The 18,471-nt window shown below is 49.2% G+C and overlaps 8 protein-coding genes across 8 annotated transcripts, besides 1 other annotated feature; 4 read left to right on the top strand and 4 right to left on the bottom strand.

The window, feature by feature from the left end:
* Window positions 1–315: 315 nt before the first annotated feature.
* cat1 (catalase catB) lies at window positions 316–2,814 on the bottom strand (the record flags this gene model as incomplete). Its single annotated transcript, XM_001258884.1, has 6 exons — window positions 316–1,235; window positions 1,294–1,468; window positions 1,525–1,689; window positions 1,776–2,191; window positions 2,241–2,466; window positions 2,530–2,814. 6 exons carry the CDS (start codon window positions 2,812–2,814, stop codon window positions 316–318), a joined length of 2,187 nt encoding a protein of 728 aa, XP_001258885.1.
* A 4,461-nt stretch (window positions 2,815–7,275) lies between these two features.
* Window positions 7,276–8,404, top strand: NFIA_003420 (uncharacterized protein; the record flags this gene model as incomplete). Its single annotated transcript, XM_001258883.1, has 3 exons — window positions 7,276–7,525; window positions 7,584–7,990; window positions 8,042–8,404. The coding sequence occupies 3 exons, from the start codon at window positions 7,276–7,278 to the stop codon at window positions 8,402–8,404; spliced, it is 1,020 nt and encodes a 339-aa protein (XP_001258884.1).
* A 1,052-nt stretch (window positions 8,405–9,456) lies between these two features.
* Window positions 9,457–9,789, bottom strand: NFIA_003410 (uncharacterized protein; the record flags this gene model as incomplete). The annotated part of the gene is made up of 3 exons (XM_001258882.1): window positions 9,457–9,465; window positions 9,519–9,628; window positions 9,681–9,789. The coding sequence occupies 3 exons, from the start codon at window positions 9,787–9,789 to the stop codon at window positions 9,457–9,459; spliced, it is 228 nt and encodes a 75-aa protein (XP_001258883.1).
* Window positions 9,790–11,072: 1,283 nt separating this feature from the next.
* Window positions 11,073–11,119: a microsatellite.
* Window positions 11,120–11,422: 303 nt separating this feature from the next.
* NFIA_003400 (uncharacterized protein) lies at window positions 11,423–12,285 on the top strand (the record flags this gene model as incomplete). The annotated part of the gene is made up of 2 exons (XM_001258881.1): window positions 11,423–11,555; window positions 11,606–12,285. The coding sequence occupies 2 exons, from the start codon at window positions 11,423–11,425 to the stop codon at window positions 12,283–12,285; spliced, it is 813 nt and encodes a 270-aa protein (XP_001258882.1).
* Window positions 12,286–12,583: 298 nt separating this feature from the next.
* NFIA_003390 (YjgH family protein) lies at window positions 12,584–13,039 on the top strand (the record flags this gene model as incomplete). The annotated part of the gene is made up of 1 exon (XM_001258880.1): window positions 12,584–13,039. The coding sequence occupies one exon, from the start codon at window positions 12,584–12,586 to the stop codon at window positions 13,037–13,039; it is 456 nt and encodes a 151-aa protein (XP_001258881.1).
* Window positions 13,040–13,085: 46 nt separating this feature from the next.
* On the bottom strand, window positions 13,086–14,222 carry NFIA_003380 (SDR family oxidoreductase; the record flags this gene model as incomplete). Its single annotated transcript, XM_001258879.1, has 3 exons — window positions 13,086–13,853; window positions 13,904–14,141; window positions 14,203–14,222. 3 exons carry the CDS (start codon window positions 14,220–14,222, stop codon window positions 13,086–13,088), a joined length of 1,026 nt encoding a protein of 341 aa, XP_001258880.1.
* Window positions 14,223–14,536: 314 nt separating this feature from the next.
* Window positions 14,537–16,175, bottom strand: NFIA_003370 (putative aromatic-L-amino-acid decarboxylase; the record flags this gene model as incomplete). The annotated part of the gene is made up of 3 exons (XM_001258878.1): window positions 14,537–15,095; window positions 15,142–16,072; window positions 16,127–16,175. 3 exons carry the CDS (start codon window positions 16,173–16,175, stop codon window positions 14,537–14,539), a joined length of 1,539 nt encoding a protein of 512 aa, XP_001258879.1.
* An 890-nt stretch (window positions 16,176–17,065) lies between these two features.
* Window positions 17,066–18,211, top strand: NFIA_003360 (uncharacterized protein; the record flags this gene model as incomplete). The annotated part of the gene is made up of 2 exons (XM_001258877.1): window positions 17,066–17,621; window positions 17,688–18,211. The coding sequence occupies 2 exons, from the start codon at window positions 17,066–17,068 to the stop codon at window positions 18,209–18,211; spliced, it is 1,080 nt and encodes a 359-aa protein (XP_001258878.1).
* Between the last annotated feature and the right edge of the window lie 260 nt (window positions 18,212–18,471).

Genomic DNA, 18,471 nt, shown 5'->3' with positions numbered 1-18,471 from the left:
TCCGTAGTAACCAAAGAAACCAAGAGAGTTTCTGGAGAGTTCTGGCCACCCCGCACAAATATCCGGCTTTAGCCCGTCAGTCAGGTGCCAGTCATCTGGGCCTCAGGCATTAGCTCAGGTGAATGGTATTAGCTAATGAGGGAAGTGAGAGCTTTACAAGAAAACGGATTTAAATCGATGAATATTTGTACGAATAGTACTACAGTAGTACAGAGCACAATATAGACAGAGAAGCAGCAACTCTCGAGTCACCGAGTGAAAGTCATTAGAATGAGTCAGGCTTTAGTCTCATTTCCACCTTTCTCCTACCAGCCCCTAGTGATCCACGGGAAACCGGTCCAAAAACTTAAAAGTTCTAAGGCCCTCCTTAATACCATTGGCAAAGTCATCAGTGACCGACTGAGCCACATACACGCCGTCCCGAGACGTAGCAATCCCCGCGTTGCGGAGTGCAGCTGTGCCGCTTCCCAGCGCCCCAACTGTCTTGCCGAACCGGAATCCGTCAATAAGAATCTGCAGGGGCCGACCGGTGGGGTACAGAGAGCTTGCACCACTAGTTGAGTTGGCCGACCCGCCGGTAAACGAGGATGTCGCGAAGAGACTCTCTGCACCGGCGGCAACAACCACAGCGTCAAATTGGATTGCATCTGAAGCAGAGTAGGTCTGGTCAACACCGTCGGCCAGACGTTCTGCGACAACAACCACATCGACACCGTCGTCCTTCAGGCGGTCGCGGAGGGTGGAAGCTCCCTCAACCGAGCCTGGGTGCTGGACAGAACCCAGGACGCCGACCTTGAGGCCATCAAGCTTCTTCAGCTTGGTTCCAAACGTGCCGACATTGGCGGTCTTGTTGTTGTGATAGAAGGTCTGGTCGGGCTCAGGTTCGGCGACACCAATAGCGCGCGCAACGCGTCGTGCAAGGTCGTTATCGATGCGGTTCAATTGAATGATGACGTTGTTTTTCACGACGGGAGATTTAACGTTTGCGTTTTCGAAGCGGATGGCGTCAATGACGAACTGCTTCTCGGCAGGAACCAGAGAATTGTAGAAGAGCCGCGGCTGAGACCAGACATCCTCAAAGCTTGGGCTGACCGCACGGACAAGTTTGCCGCTGGTGGTACGGCCAGGAGCTGTGAAGAAGCCATCGCCGACGGTCTGGTTGGCTTGTTTGGGGGAACCATTGACGGGGGTCTTGGGCGAGTACGCGTGAGGGTTGAGGGGAATGAACATTTGGCCTGCAGAAAATGGAAAGATTAATGGAAGCACTGACATTAAAGTTATTAAAAGTCTCACCTGCTCCATCGCGGTTGTTGTTGTGGACGGGAACGCGAGGCTGGTTAATGGGGAGTTGTTCAAAGTTGGGGCCACCGTGACGGTTCAGCTGAGTGTCCAGGTACGAAAACAGACGGCCTTGCAGGAGAGGGTCTTCAGTGAAGTCAACACCGCGGACAATGTGACCAGGTTGGAACTATTTGCAATCAGGTTACAAATTCATTCTGTATCGGCTTCCTGATGGCACCATACCATAACTTGTTCGGTCTCAGCGAAATAGTTGCGAGGGTTGCGGTTCAGTTGCATCTTGCCCAACTTGGTGATGGGCACGAATTCCTCTGGCACGATTTTGGTGGGGTCCAAGAGGTCGAAACCAAACCGCAGTTGGTCCTCCTCATCCATGATTTGAACGCCGAACTGATTGAATTTGAAATTAGCTCCTTGTTGCTCTTTCTGATGTTTACCAGACCACTGGGAAAGGAGGAAGACGGAAGACGACTTACCTCCCACTCAGGATAGCGTCCAGCCTCAATTGCGTCGTGCAGATCCTGACGCATAAAGTCGGGATTCTTGCCAGAGGTCTGCTGGGCCTCTTCCCAGACCATGCTGGCCTTGCCCTGCAAAGACTTCCAGTGAAATTTGACGAGCTTGGATGCACCGTCATCTGTCACGAATCGGAAGGTATGTACACCGAATCCATCAACATGTCGGAAAGAACGAGGAATTCCATGCCCAGACATAGCCCAGAGCAGCGTGTGCATCGTGCTTGGCTGCTGGCTGAAGAAGTCCCAGGCCGAGTCATGAGCGGAGGCAGCCTGAGGGATCTCATTGTCACCTCTGGGCTTGACCGCGTGGATCAGATCGGGGAAGAGGATAGCATCCTGAATGAAGAATACAGGGATATTGTTTCCAACGATATCTATAACGGTTAGCAAGACGATGTCAATTGTGCGAATTGACTAACGTACCGAAATTGCCCTCGTCGGTATAGAAACGGGTGGCGAAACCGTGAACATCGCGGGCCAGATCCGAACTGCCCCTGCTTCCTGCGACCGTCGAGAAACGGACAAATACAGGAGTTTGCTTGCCTTCCTTGGCCAGGAAAGAAGCCGCAGTGATGTTCGAGAAGTCGCCATATGAAGTGAAGACTCCATGGGCGCCGGCACCACGGGCATGGACCGCACGCTCGGGGACCTACATACCCGGTCAGATAATCCTGTTCATATAGGAAAAGCGATAAGGATCTCGGTCTCATACACGTTCATGGTCGAAGCGCTGTATCTTTTGACGGAAAATGAAATCTTCGAGCAGGGTGGGACCACGCTCTCCGGCACTGAGACTATTCTGATCTTCGATAGGGCCGCCTACGTCGGACGTCATGAAGGTATCATTATCGCTGAGGTAATACTGGGACAAGAATTCCTCTGTGGCTGCGGCAGCGTCGCCATCGGATACCTCATCACGACGGTTGAGCTCGCCGGTCATATAGGGACATACCGCATTGGCGACGCCAATGAGGCCGGGGATAAACGTGAGACGCATTCTTGACGAGTCTCCGTTATGCGGTGACAGATTGGGAAGAAAGCGCGTCCAATTGGGCGTTGTGCTTGATCATCAGAGGGATCGGAAGGATGGGAGAGGGGCAAGAGTCCTGTTTATATATCCGTCGAACCCACTGCTTCTCAGTATCAGCAGGGGGGCGCCGATCACCACATGGGATGCAACAATACCAAGAACCACTAAGCAAGGAAGCAGACGAATCAATATTGCGGATATGATATTATGCAAGTCAAACGGTCTACTCCGTAGTAAGTGCAGCAAGGTACGTGATGCAGTGGAGACCCAACGGCCTGATGGAGATGTGATGCTCCTTCAACTATCCACTAGTTCCTGAGTCCTGACACTTGGTTTGTCACAAAGAAGAAGCAGTCGGCGAGAACGAGTCAGATTCCCCCATTTAGTCAGTCGCAAACAAACAGTGCATCCTCCAATGGAAGGTGCGGGCAGCAGCAGATCCATTCTTGGCGGGAATGGTCATTTCGCTTGTGAAGAAAATGATCACCAGCTCAATTGACAGGCCCAGAGTATGTGATGTGTATTCTGCTGACATTCATTTTCACTAAGGAAGTGGTCGAGGCCGCGATGCTTGGTAATATTTTGTAATAGCATCGGTCTGGACACTCCGGGGAGAAGCGACCAGCGTCAACATCCCCACTTCGACAATCACCTTTATTTGTTCGGATGTCGATGGCTTCACCTTGGCAGGTCTCACACCCGACAATCATTCCACTTTGCTCCGTATCCACTCACCGTCCAGTCGCCGGTTATGACGTTGCTGCGCCGGGCAATTTCATATCGCGATTTCCATCTCTCTCATTCCAACTTTATCGCAGCAAACTGCGGAGTATGCTTTGCTGTTGTACGATCCTTTCGGATATTCCTCGGCATAATCGGTTCCTGGATTTATGATTTCACCTCGGAATCAACGAGTGATAAAGCAGAGACGATCATTGGATGCACACTGCGGTCCTTGTTGGACTCCAAACAAACAGCACGCATATGCGATCAGTCCCGTGCTGAGGCAAAGCGATGCTTGTGCTCGTCTATTTTTAGAGATCCTGGTCAATCAAGGTCAAAGGTACTTGCATAAGGCACCTTCCACCGTAGTTTGGAGGCTGCGTTGACTTCGCAGATAGGTACTCTGTACTGCGACCGTATGATCGGTCAGGAATGTGCGCAGATGCAACTATCAGAGCCAAGAGTCACCCAATGCACTTGATGTGCATTCGTCACAATTGTATCCCAGCGGATTGGTGGGAAAAGACAAGGTCCCTTTCGCGTTAATCCTTAGCGTTATAGTCTAATGTCCTCTTCCAGCCACGATATTAATAATATGCAGCTCCTTGAGCTGATTTGCTAGTCAGAAGCGTGGCAATTGAACCTCTATCCAGTCCATCCTGAGCAGGTCTTGACAGCATTCCTGAATCCTGCCCCTTGCTTATTAGACGTTGTGCATGGAAGCCTATCGCTCCATGGACAATAGAACTGCTCTCACAAATCCATTGCCCATTCAAATGACCAACATTCAGTCACCGTGAAGTCCCAACAATAATAATTATCAATGAGCTTACCTTCTCCCCTCCTACTGCCAAGCATCCCCCGCGCCTTGGCTTATGCAATAGCTCAAGCTATCACCAAAGACCGATGAAGGACTCGATTAAAATAGCACTGGACGTAGCTAGCTTTCATCTCTGGCTTAGTGTAAGTATATATAGTTTAGGATCTCCTATTTCCATTGAAAAGTTTCGGCCGAGCCGTCGCCGTAGACCAAGTTCAGACAATAAGCCGGTAACTAGCACAGGCCAACATAGCACTTAGCAGGGATGATGCTAGGGCTAGGAGCGAATAGAATCGGCTGTACGACATACCTCCAAATCCATTAGCTATGGTCATGAGTGGCGATGGCCGAAAAAGCTGTGGTTGCTATGTGCTATGATATTATTACCCCTGGGATTGGCTTATGTACAAAGGGTACAGCTAGAAAAAAGGTCCCAAATATTTCATGTGAGCCCCATCGACTTGATCGGATTATGTCGCCGTTTCTAAGCAAAGATTGATCCATTCTGATCAAATGAAGTTCCCTTTAGTTACCCAGACCCTCTTTTCGGTTGCACGCCTGCTCCACCACGTCCGAGATTGGAGAATCTCTCTCCCGCAGCGAGATGTTCAAGGCATTGAGGAACGTGGCGCTGAGCATTAAAGACCTTGGAGTTGATGAATTTGACCTACAGCAGCTACAAATCCTGAATAGTTGCATTGATCCCATGACATTCAACGAAACATCGCCTCGGGAGACATCTTCCTTCGCTCCCTACCCAGGTCACTTAATTCCGGATCCCGAGGGGGATGCGCTAGGGGTGCTTCCAACAGCCTAGACGGCGAAACAGAAGATTCCTTCACTCGTCCCGTAAATCGCGCATATGTGATGATATATACCTTTTGAATTACATCTCTTACTGCAAGTAAACCGCCAAGGAGGGGAGGGTCCCTTGGACTCCGAAATGGTAAGCAACCCACCGCGTACTCTGAACCTGTTCTCCAGTTAACGTGCACTTAGTGTCGGAGACTACACTCAAAGGTTTATTTGGGATGATCATCCCGAGTCGGGTGCTATCATACCGCAGATAGAACGGCTCTACCTATCCACACGTCAAGGCCACCATGTAAAATAACCTGGGCGCGACGGATTCCGCAACTCTTAGACGAGTTGCTCCCGATGTTCCGAATTATGCTTACGCAGATTTGAAAGGAACGGTTCATTCATCAAATGGTCTCATCATTCTTGTTCATGGCCCAACGTTTCACTGTCCGATACCCGCACATGTTACAGATCTTAATTATCTCGCTCATGGGGATACAGGCGCGAGTGATTGAAGCCTATTTCGATGGTCATACTCTAGTCTTGCATCCAACCAAGATATATGATTTCACCCACGGGAACAACGGGGCTTTCAAAACATTTGCCCGGTAGTATATTGGCGGGCCGGTTGGGTATACCGCTCGGCTCCTGATTGTCGCTAATTTCCGGTTTCTTCTTTTCAATAGCGGCTGTCGCTGAATCTGGGTTTATTTAATGCGTTAGGAAACATGGATTCTGGCGCATATTTCCAGTCTGTGGTCAATCTGGGACTGGATACCCGTTTGGACATGTTGATAGCGTGTCGCTGGATAGACTTTAGGCGCGAATACGGCATGATTTGCTCTGTAGGAGTTAGATGTTTACGCTGGACAGCGATTAATGCATGATTACCATAGAATTCAGTATCGACTCTTTGCACTATGCTTTACCAGTCCTCCGTTTCTGTTGCAAGCCATGAGTTTGTTGCTATCTATGCAGTCGCTGTTATTACCACAAAGAGATATAGTGTAAGACTGGTTGCCATGGTGTTGCCACTTAGTCGGCGTGTTCGTTGCTGCTGTCTGTGGCAAGGTAAATAATGATTATGGGACAGCTACTACAAGGTGTGGCTGCTGTGGATTATAAGTCAGGAAAAGGGATATGGAGATGGTATGAATGGAAATAACCTGAATCAGTCTTGGAGGTAATTTTATGAGATCTCTCGATTTAGGTTTTGATTAAATAGTAGCTGGCAAGTTAGCAATAGGAGCAATATTCTCCGAGTCTGGTAAAAGTCGCAGATTAACACAGTCCGTGGACAGATATTAAGATGCCATAAGGGGTGTTTGGAGGTCATGGTGAACAAAGCACTGAATTTTTAGTTATATTTGCTTCTGTATCATTATCAAGTCTGGTTAACCCTCGAGCGGAATCGTACATAATCTATACTATCATAGCCCAAGCACTCTTTAATATCCGCAGTGAGTTACCTGCATGCAAACAAGTGCTGGGATATTCGGACGATCTTATCAAACTACGTGGAGATCGGACATTGATCGGCAGCAATAGCTACACAGCTCAGCTGGAATCTGAAGGGTCCAAGTCCAACCACAAACAACTACGTATTTTCAACTGCAATAATGCACAGTTGACAACGCATCCTCAGAAAGGGGCGTTTTTCAGAAAGGACTGATTGGCTAGAGCAAGGCTTTTGACAGGTCTTTTCCTTCTGTCGCCCATTTCGGCATAGCGACGGCATGGAAAAAGAAAATATCAGAGGTATCATGCATTACGTCTCCAGCTCTAGCCCCTCGAAGAGCCTGCTGGTAATGCAGTCTACTCGGTAACAAGATTGCACCCTATGAGCCATGGGCATCAGTGCTTGAGGATCGACAATGGCTTCCCCAAACTAGCAATGCTTGAGATCGGGAGTCCGTCCGGTAGCCTATAGTTCGCCCACACCCCGTGCTTTTGGGATAAGTGCAATGGAGACTTCACGGTCGTGCGTCTGTTCCATTCCCTTCAGGGGCATGTTGGCGCAGATGATGCTGTCCGATCCACAAGTTACACAATGCAGGGCTCGTGACATTGAATGCAGAGTATAAATGAGCCATGCGTCCCCTGTCCCGGTTCATTTCTGCGTCAGTCATTCATTCGACTTTCTGTTCATTTTGATCCGCATCCCCGTCATCCTTCGATGGATCATCATGCTCAAGTCAGCACTGTCTCTGGCCTTCCTGGCAGCTTCTTGTCTAGCTGTTAACCCTGCTGCGGTCTACACTGGCGGATACTCCGGGGGCAGCGTTCACCTCCGAATTGGCAATGGAGGAGCTGGCCAAAGTGGCTTGATCAAGGGTACATCTTCAATCGCCTCGTCTATCAACGACTAGCCCACTGACTTTGTCATACATAGCTCTCGCCGATGCCTTCATCCAGTCCAGCGTCAAGAACGGCTCCGCTCCATTTGAAGTCGCCTGGTACAAGAGTGACACCACCGAGTCCATCAACTATCTCAAGGACGACATTGTCGATGTTGGCATCACCTATACCCCCGCTGCTGAAGAGATCGCCATCAAGCAGGATGTCGCCAAAAGCCCCGCATGGTACGCCTGGCGCGACCACTTTTTGCTAGTTGGACCACCCTCCAACCCAGCCGGACTCAATAAGGCCGACGACATCAAAACCATGTTCTCCAACATCTACGCCGTTGCATCGGCAGGCGACGTCGCCAACGTCACCACTCCCGTTCGCTTCCTGACCCGCTATGACAAGTCAGCAACAAACATCAAGGACTCCCAGCTGTGGATCGAGATTGGACAAGTCAGTCCTCCATTTCACCTCAATCGAATGCCTTGACTGACAAAGACATAGGTCCCTTGGGCAACCAAGTACTCCACCTGGTATCATCAGTACATTGCGTATCCCATTCAAGCCCTGACTGCGGCTATCCTCCTTGAGGAATACACCATCACCGACCGCGGCACCTACCTCTCAATCGACCAGGCACTTGCCAACAAGACCACCATCTACAAGGCTGCCACTGACGACCCTGCCGATCCTCTCCTTAATCCCGCACACATGCTCGTCGGCAAGAAGGCGAGCAACATGAAGATGGCTGACAAATTCACTGAGTGGGTGATCAGTGCCGAAGGGCAGGCTGTCATTACTGGCTTCAAGAAGAACGGAAAGCAGTTGTATACTGCTGCACCTGCTAATAAAACTGCTCCTTTTTAGTTTGCTAATATCTATAGAATAATCGTTACCAGTTATATTTCTATGTTTAATATTATTAATAATGATTCTTCAGCAATTTTTCAACCTGTTCATATATTAAAATCTTTCTTTTGCGTTCTTTTTTGGCTTCGTGGTCTCAAGGATGCACATGTGAAATGGGCTCCAAATGTATATATTCATTGCATTACGGGCACCATTAAAATACTGCACAGAATGCTGTGCTGCGATAGGCAGTGGATATATCTTCCTTAATGGTAAATTCCAAAATCAAAAAGGAACAACGGCAATGAGATCAGGACTGTTTAAGCTTTCCAGTCTCCCCGATATGCTGGGTCTAAACGGTCGCTATCACTACTATTTTCATGCGATTAGTTGATCTGGGATACTACCCCAGCTAGTGGAAGCAGGCGCGGATCGTATAGTCAACACCATAGGAAAAATCCTCGAAGCGGTCATGACCCGAAGACTCTCCTACAGGGCGGAGAAACACAAAACTGCTCCCAGACACCTAGTCTGGAGGCAGACCGGGACGGAACAGGAACACTGAGCAAGCCGTCTAGTGCTCACTAAGGCGTCTTACTGCAGGTTGGCAATTTGGCAGATGAGTAGGTGTCTTGCCAGACGTTGACAGGTTGACAGAAGAGTAGGCATCCAGAGATATCTTGAAGCAAGCCCCTGGTGGAGATGTTACATGTTTATCTACTACGGCCTGACCTTTGTGTGCGTTGTTCTTTTAGAATTATGGATGATGCCGTGATGCTGGCTGGCTACAGAGGTAGTGACAGAAGTGTCACCGCAGGGACCAGACGGCTCATGTAGACAATTCATAGTACATCCGAGTTGCCCCAGTGGTGACTTAGGTCAATGTGCCTGGTGACAATCTGCTCGAGCTATATTGCATGGTCGTCGCCTCAGGCAGGACCAGGATACTTCTCAATCTGATTACAAAACGGTGTCTATGCCAAGATGATCGTGACAAACCACTCCGCTCTATATGGTCTTACGTTCAAAATGCTTCGAGCGAGTCACTTAGTCTTGTCATTCTCGTTGATCTAATGGACCTTGCCGAGGTCGTGTACCAATGGCACAGCATCAGTAGCCGATGTCAACTTACACCACCGGTCCCAGAGTCGTGCATGTGGGAGAAACCGGGGACATATTTTGTATCGTAGGCAAATCCGGCCTGTTTTTCTCTGAGGGTATCTGCTACTGCTTTGGCCATTCCTGTCAAAGCATCAGCTTGAACGAACTAGCCTAGCCTGAGTTGTTGGCCTACCAAAGGGCCAAGTCGCCCCGGCGAATGAATGACCCGAGAATGCATTAGTGATTTGGGAATTCGGTGAAGCGGCTTGCATGCTGTTCGATGGGAATGCAGATTTCTCCATGATGACGAACGATATTGCAAAGAGCCAGCAGCGGATATTGATAGAAAGAAGGGGCTTGGGATATAGTCGTGTCAATGGAAGAGTGACTTGAGCAAATGCAAATAGTCTAGAAAGTTGGTTATCGCAATTCGATTTGGGTACAATTCTTCCGAAAACTGTCACTTTGGTAAAAGGAATCGTTTCTGTACATCAAATCATGTACCCAAGCTTTGCCCATGATAGTATAATGCTGACCCTGGCGACGAGGGTACCAGGGGTGACTGCATGCAGCAAGAAGGGCCACGGTGTCTCCGATCTGGACGCTTGGAGGTGCTAATCCAAAGTAGCCTTGCTCTGTTTTTATGAGAATGTGCTGGCTCATTTCCATGCGCGCCTCCAGAGACCCCCAACGTGGCTTATCCAGTTCCAGGAGTTCCAACAATCGATTCTTGTCCAAGCGCCGCAGGAGTATCTGAAGCTCGCTTCGGATTGTGAGGCCATCATTGAAATAATAGACTCTAGCTCAGTCAACAATGCGGAACCCAGACGCGCCAACGCCCATCATCAGGGATACCTGCTGAGGCTGTTTAAGAGAAAATCACGTCAATCAGAACGTCTACATTATCAAGAATGCTGCACGCTAGGTCCAGAGGATAACAGCAAACTTGAGCAGGTCTGGCTACGTGGACTGTTTCTATACTTGTGTCCAATTTGCTAGGTCTTGCTTTTCAAGTGTCTTGGCTCGTGGTTAATTGCAGCCTCAGCGATCGCTACGTGGTCTGAAGTTAGGATAACCGTGTAAAAGCGAAAATAAGCAAAGACAGTAGATCGAAGTAAGATCACTGAAGATGCATGTGAAATGAGATGGGCGATTAACAATACCTAGGGCGAAGTAGCCTCTATTTATATTCTAAATGGATGTGACATACCTTTGGTTATTCATTATCAATGGCCCTTAAACACCTTGCTCCAAGTGCAGCCAGAGACACATTAGTGCTAAACATAGCATAGGGTAGTGACTAATCTTGCTGATGTCCTCATAAATTAATGGGTTGTATCATAGATCTGAAAGCAGTTATATACTGCTGCACCTGCTAACAAAACTACTTCTTTATAAGTTTGCGAGGGTCTATAATCATTCATAGTTTCATAACTGTTCTTAACAATTTTAATAATAAATCATCAGCAAGTTTTCCACCTATTTATAGATGAGAACTTTCTTTTATTCTTCTTTTTTGGCTTTACTAATCTGAAGGATGCACATGTGAAATGGACCCTAGAATTAGATTTATGTTAGTAGTTATGTATATATTCATTGCATTATGGGTGTATATATTCATTGCATTATGGGCAGTATTAAAATAATGTATAGGATGCTGTGCTGTGATAGGCAGTGGATAACTAGTTAGTTTGTTAGTTATATCTTGATGACAAATTCCAGAAATCAAAGAACAACGGTAATGACGTCAGCAGTTGTTACGATCTGCTTGCGGGTCTAGACCGTCGCTCTTACTACTCTGCAGACTCTTGTATAGCTACCTCGGCATCCCGATCTAGTATATAAGTATTAGGTTTCCTACAGAACTTTCAACAACTTTCAACAAAAGCAAAAACATCCTTCTTTATTCCAATCGGTCACGCACCGCAATTCAAAATGTCATCAAAGCTTTTCCCCGGAGACCCATCCAAGGTCATGGTGATCCGCAAAGTCACCCCAGAAATCACCACATTCAGCGTCCCCTTCTCCCGATATGGGCTCTTGAAATTTGGAGGCAGAGGCACACTAGGTAACATACCTATTTAACCCCTTACAAATCCCAACACTAACAAAACCCAGTAAAACTACGCACCGGCTCCCTCGCAATCATCTCCCCAGTAGCCTTAACCCCCGAAGTCCAGCAGATCATCGCCTCCGAAGGCGGCAAAGTCCAATACATCATCGCCCCGGACATCGAGCACCATCTACACATCACCACCTGGAAGCGCGCCTTTCCCGACGCCCAAATCCTCGCCCCAGAAGGCCTCTACGAGAAACGCCAAACCTCACAGTCCTACACCGACGACCCCGCTTTCGACCACATCTTCACCAAGGACGGCAAACACTCGCTGAGCATCTCGGACGAGTTCCACGCGGATTTTGAAGTCGAGTACATGGACGGCCACGGCAACCGCGAGATCATCCTCTGCCATAAACCGTCGCGGACGCTCATCGAGGCGGATCTGCTGTTCAATCTCCCCTGTGAGGAGCAGTATGCGCGCTCGGAGGAGTCGCCGACGGCTGGGCTGCTGAATCGAGCGTTTATGTCGTTGTTGCAGGCCACGGCGAGTCCGCCGACGGGGCATCGGCGGTTTGCGTGGTATGTTTTGTCGAAGCAGGATAGGGCGTCGTTTGCGGAGTCGGTGAGGAGGATATACAACTGGGATTTTGACCGTGTTATTCCGTGTCATGGGGATATTATTGAGGATGGGGGGAAGGAGGTGTTTCGGAGTGTTTTTGAGTGGTTTTTGGAGAGATGAATTGATGTTAGGGTTATTGGATTGATGTTGTTGGATACCCGGTGTACTATAGTCGTTCGTATAGCATGTTTATAATTTACTCATGTAATGATTTTTATGTCCCAAGCGACTAATGCTGAATGCGACCAATGTTCTGGCCTGTCTGAAGCCACAAAGCTAGTGAGAGGTGAAGACGGCTTCCTATGACTCATTCTTCAGCAACATGAACGCAACTCCCTACAACTTTTATAAAGACTAGGAAAAACCATATCACGTCGATAATCGACTTGATTTTGCTATTTAAATCAACCATACCACCATGTCCTCCACCGTGACCACCTCTCCCGACGGCAAGAAACAATTCTACGCAACATCCTCCCCCTACGAAGACATAATCGGCTACTACCGCGCCGTCCGCCACGGCAACCAGATTTTCGTCGCGGGAACCACAGCCGTAGACCCTCAATCCCCCGCCTCCGCTCCCCGGATCTTATTCCCCGGCGACGCAAAACAGCAGACCATCGTCGCTTTGACTGAAAGTGTCAAGGCGGTTAAAGAACTCGGGGGCGCGGGAGCGAGCAGTATTGTGCGTGTCAAGATGTTCGTTGCGCGCTCGGAGGATTGCATGGCTGTCGGTGAGGGGTTCCGGGAGGTGCTGGGGAAGCAGCAGGGTAATGGGGTTGGTGCTGTGGCGACGATGATTGTTGTGCAGAATGGGTTTGTGAATGGGGATATGATGGTCGAGGTGGAGGTTGATGCAATTGCAGATATCTGAGAACAGAATTGAAAAAACTCCTATTTGTGCGTGGAAGGGAATACTCCTATGCGATCGTCTCCTTCACCTGTCTAACCAGCTCTTCGACCGTCTGCTCAAAGCTGCGGTATTTCACTCCCAGCTCCCTAGTCACTGTTTCCCCGTCCAGCTTGTATGTCGGCCCGGGCCTCTTCCCAGCCTCATAATTCGTGGTCACTGTTTCCCGCGCCCACGGGAACTTCTCCTTGATGATATCGGCCGCATATTCGTAGCAAAACGGCTCCCCGGACGCAGGGATGTATCTCTTCCCACCGGCTTCCGGTGTCAATAATGCCTGAACGTGCGCTTCAGCGAGATCTCTCACGTCAATCCAGGCAGAAACTCTCGCGGCAGGTAGCGGATCAGCGCCGGCTGCAACGCTCCACAAAACAGCGTTGGACTCATTCAGCTGCGCAATGCTAGCCACGGGGTGTACAATCGGCCCGAACACCATTGGAGGACAGAGAGTGACGAGGTCGAAAAGAGGCCCCTCTCTTTCCATAAAGTTCCAGGCTTCGAGCTCGGCGAACTTCTTGGAGCCTCGGTATGCTATTACCGCGCTGGTGGCAGGGTCGACGCTTTCTTCGTAAGTGATTGGGTTCCAATGGGTGCCGGTGTAGGTGAAATCTGGGCCGGGATTCTTGGAAATGTCAATGACGGAGGCGAACGAGGATGTCAGTATCACCCGTTTGACAGTGCTTCCCGGTTTGGCGGAAGCGGCTAGGATTGATTTGACGCCATTGATGGCGGGGAGAATGAGCTCTTGCTCGTTGTTTGTGGTATTATAGGTAAATGGCTAGCGATTGGTTAATCGTCTTGTGTGGAATGGCATGGCGATAGACATACACTGGCAACGTGAATGACCGCGTCAACTCCTTCCATGACATTATCAAACACCCCCAGTTTCGAAAAATCCTCGATTTGAACAAACTCGAGCTTGGAGGCGTGTTCCGGCCGAGCAGCTATCATCTGCTCGCCCTTGGACAACGACCGTGTGGCCCCGCGCACGGCAATGCCTCGAGCCAACAGGCTGTCCACCACATGGGCCCCGATGAAGCCAGTGGCTCCTGTCACTAGTACTCGACTGGACTTATCAGCCACATTTCTCCGGTTAGGTTGAGCTTCGAAAAGTCGGGTATTCTTACGATGGCAGCTTCATAGACATGGTATTTGCGTCAACTGACTCGTACGTATTGTCGTTACCGTGAATCGTGATGAATCTATCGTATCGCGCCCTTTGAATGATCAATGCGGGGAACCGGATGTCGCTCGGTATTGCGCTCGGAGCTGTTCCGAGATTCCGACCAAAGCGGAAGACCAAGGACGCTAGTCCTTTGTAGGGAAGATTAATTGTGTAGGATTCATTCTAATGCAAGGTAACCAACATCATGAAAGGTCGGATATCCACTGTATATATGAAGATCTATATGTAGTACATTGCTGGTGGCGTTAGATCGTGATGCGACTACAGTCAGGCCATTACTGCTGCTTCTGGAGCACCTCTTCGGTTGTTTGAACTAGAATCTCAAACGCGCGTCGGAGGTACTTCTCCTCGGCTGCAGGGTTGGCGCTTACCACCCTGATGGCGTATACGCCTGCAATAACAGACGAGGTGATGAAGATCTCTCCCCGCGAATTGACGAGCTCGTAGACCTCCTTAGTTATGGCATTTGAAGCGTCGTCAATCTGAGGCACCGAGGACTCGGCATTTGATTGAAGGTTAGGGCTCTTGACTCGGAAGACAGTCAAGCAGAATGCAGGTTTGGTGATGATCTCGAATAGATCCGATCGGCTGCGCACCAGGTCGGCAAAGATATTGCCGAGTCCGATGGTCTTGCGAATGTAGGCTTTCATGCCGCTGAGGCCATAGCTGCGCATGACAAACCAAATCTTCAGCGCGCGGAATCGCCGACCCAGAGAAATGGACCAGTTACGGTAGTCGATGACCCGGCCAGTCTCGGAGTAGGGGTTGCGCAAGTAGGCGGGAGTAATATCGAGGGCGTCTGTGAGGTCAAAGCGGTTTCGTACATATAGGCAGCTATTCATGTTAGCAATCAATATTTGAACGAGCTACTTGGTAGTACCTTGCGTCAAAGTTGACAAGCAACCACTTGTGCATGTTCATGTTGAAACTGTCAACACCTTCCGCAAAGTCCTTGGCGATATACTGCCACTCGTCCGCAACAAGCGCAGCACCGGCATAGGCAGCGTCGATATGTACCCAGATTCTCTGCCAATGCGGCTTCTCCTTCAACACAGCCTTGATTTCCGCAAAGCGATCCAACGCGCAAGTGTTGGTCGTACCCATGCCAAGCGTGATGTAATAAGGGGTGAGCCCATCCTTATCGCACTGCTCAAGTACCTCTCGTAACCGTGGTCCAGTCATTTCCATATTGTCCTCTAGCCGCGCAGTGACGCTGCGATATCTCGTTCCAGCAAGCAGTGCGCCTTTCGCGGTGCTGCTATGTGCCTGATTACTACCCAGTGCCACCAGCCTCGGTCTCAGCTCCATCACACGGTCCTCGTACTCGACCGTTCCGTCCTTAAGACCCTCGGCCAATGCTTGTTCGCGCACCCTCCTTTCCCGAGCAGCGATCATCACCGTCGCGACTGCATCACTAGCAGTGACTTGAATGACACCACCTCCCTTGTTTTCCGAGCTGCTCAAGAAGCATTCCGGAAGACCCAATGCCTTGGCCATCCAATCCATTACGATCGTCTCCAACTCGGTACATGCAGGGGAACAGAGCCAGTTGAAAGCGGGGGCGGTGAAAGCGGCCGAATACATCTCACCTAAGATGCTGGGGTACGTCACACCGGCCGGAAAGAAAGCCATGAAATTCGGAGATTGCCAGTGAGTCAGGCCCGGCTTGATTTTTGTCTCAATATCTGCCTGGATCTGGGACCATTGCTCTGGTTCTTCCGGAGGGTTCTCGGGAATCAAGGGGCGAAGATAACCTGGTTCAATGGTCGGAACAACACGCTGGGAGGGGAGACCGTCGAAGTAGTCGATGACTATTAAACGCAATTTTTAGCACAGAATCGAACACCATAATGCAGGCCACACACTTTCATCGATCGCTGCATGCGCAGCGGCCCTGAATTGGTCGCGATCCATCTGCGCTGCTGCAAGAGAAGTTCCAGAAGGAAATTCCGAGTCTTCCGAGTAAAGTACCAAGTTGAGGGCAGGACGTGGGCAAATGAGCGGGGAGGCTGAGTATCTGACTGACAGGCACAAAGTCAGAATGTCTCTGATACACAGAGAGTCTATAGGCAGTTCTTTCTGAGAAATCGAGAAGTGCGACAGGAGAGAAGGTTTAAAAAGAAAATGGCAGAGGAGGCCTTCATGGCGGGGCCAAGACTGTCAGGCGGGATCATTTCCGCAGTGGAGATATGTAACGATACAGTATCACAGTCCTATAAATTACACCGAGGCTTCCCAAAGGGGAAGGACAGTCCTTAGCGCTCATTCAAAGAATAATGGCCGGGGATTAGCGACTGATCACTGAGAGCTCTTCGGTCAATCTGCTTTATCTTAATCCAGTTCTACAATGATGACTTTCTGCTTTTACTGGTCGAGTGAAGCGATGAAAATGTGGTGTCTCAGCAGATTCAAAACTGCCAAAACAACTAACAAAGAGCTCAAGGGACTTGGCTGAACTATGGGACTTCAGCATTCTTTGCATTTTGCCTGCATAAGACACTCTTAAGACATCACTTTGTATATATGTCCCTTATTCATTGCTGTCTCTGATCAATCCTTGTCATCTTCTGCTACGCAAGGACTGCCAGCAAGACATCTGATAATGTCCATTGAGATGTCTTAAACATAAGAAAAGCTCTTTATGTAGAAGGGTATATAAGGAGATGGGAGTCTGCGACGAGATGGATCTCATCGACCATTTCTCTTTCCCAATCTCATCTCTTCTATCATATCTTCTTATTCAACCATATTGCGCACTGAATAGAACTTCACAGCTAGCGACTTACTGAACCACCAGGAGCACCATGGAGATTGACCAGGTCAAACCAGAGCGCCATGACATCGCTCCCGATGGTGATCTCATTCTGCTTTACAAGAAGCATGCAAACCGGCCTGTCGAGTTGCGAGTCTCAACAACCATCTTGAAATCCCAATCGATCTACTTCAAAGGCTTGAGTGGGAGGTGGCTTGAGACCCTTCCTCTCCGGCCGGACGGATTGCGCGAAATGGTCTTCGAGAGATTCGATCCGGATGCCATGCTGATCATCATGAAGGCTGCGCATTTGAAGTTCCAAGGGATCCCGGATGAACTTAATGTGAAGCTGCTTCACAAGATTGCCAAGTATGTGCACATGTTCGACATGTTCCCTGCTGTTTGTACTCTGGCTCGCCCCTGGATCCAATACGTAAGGATGTTCGTTGACCAATGCAACAGTACAGAGCTTGCGGGTTACCTTCTGGGAATCATGTGGGTGTTCAACCTCAAAGAGCAATTCAAGAAGGCAACTCGGTCCATAATCGTCGACTGCAATGCGGTGGATATTGACTTGTCTAGAACACTCATTGACCAGAGCATGTTCGGTAGGTACCATTTCCATCATCTTTTGCTTTCCTCATCTTGGACATGTTAACTAACAAATTGAGTAGACGATCTCCTGGCAATACGCCACGAACTGATGCGCGATATGAGTTCTTTGGTACAGTCAAAGCTCATAACGCCGCTCAAACAGGCTGAGAAGAATGGTAAAGTCATCTGCCATAAGGAATGCGATCATCACATACGCATTCATATGCAAGTGTTGATGGAGGCCCCTCCAAATAAAGAGACTAAGCCGTCGAGGATTGTGGAAGGATTGCGGTTGCTGTCAGACGATCGCAAATTCTACCATAATTCGAGTCGTGACCCTCTTGAGGGATCAAGGAAGCCCCTCTGTATCGGCCGTTTGAACGAGGTCATCTCACAACTCGACAGGATGCTCGAGAAGGTGGGAGGCTTTGACCTGGCAGATTGGAGGCCAGAAGCCAGCCAGGACGTGGTTTGGGGTGATGATGTCGAGCCCGAATTGCGCTTGGACTGGCCCTACGACCAGAAATTCAACTTCGATTCGGACTATGAGCTTAGTCCCAGGTCGAGTGCGTCTCCTCCGCCCGGCAAGGGAAGGAATGAGTGATCATCCTATAAAGATAGGTTTGAAGATGGATAGTATAGATTATCTGAGAGACCGTGAGTGCTAAATTGTGTTTGATCTGTCTGTTTTGTGTCTTACTGGATTTTTGATCATTTGTCATCTTGCAGTTGTTTCCCCGCACTTGTTGCTTCCTTTTATTGCGATCATTTCCAGAGAATACACGTCAGATTATCGCTTTGTCAATCCATCATCTTCATATCTTCTACTCAAAGATTTTAAGCTTCCTCACTAATCATCTGAAA

This window comes from Aspergillus fischeri, genomic scaffold (genome assembly GCF_000149645.3).
Source record: "Aspergillus fischeri NRRL 181 1099437636265 genomic scaffold, whole genome shotgun sequence".
NCBI classification, from domain to species: Eukaryota; Fungi; Ascomycota; class Eurotiomycetes; order Eurotiales; family Aspergillaceae; genus Aspergillus; species Aspergillus fischeri.
The sequence above is the reverse complement of the archived record's forward strand: the minus strand, read 5'-3'. Positions and strand labels throughout refer to the sequence as shown.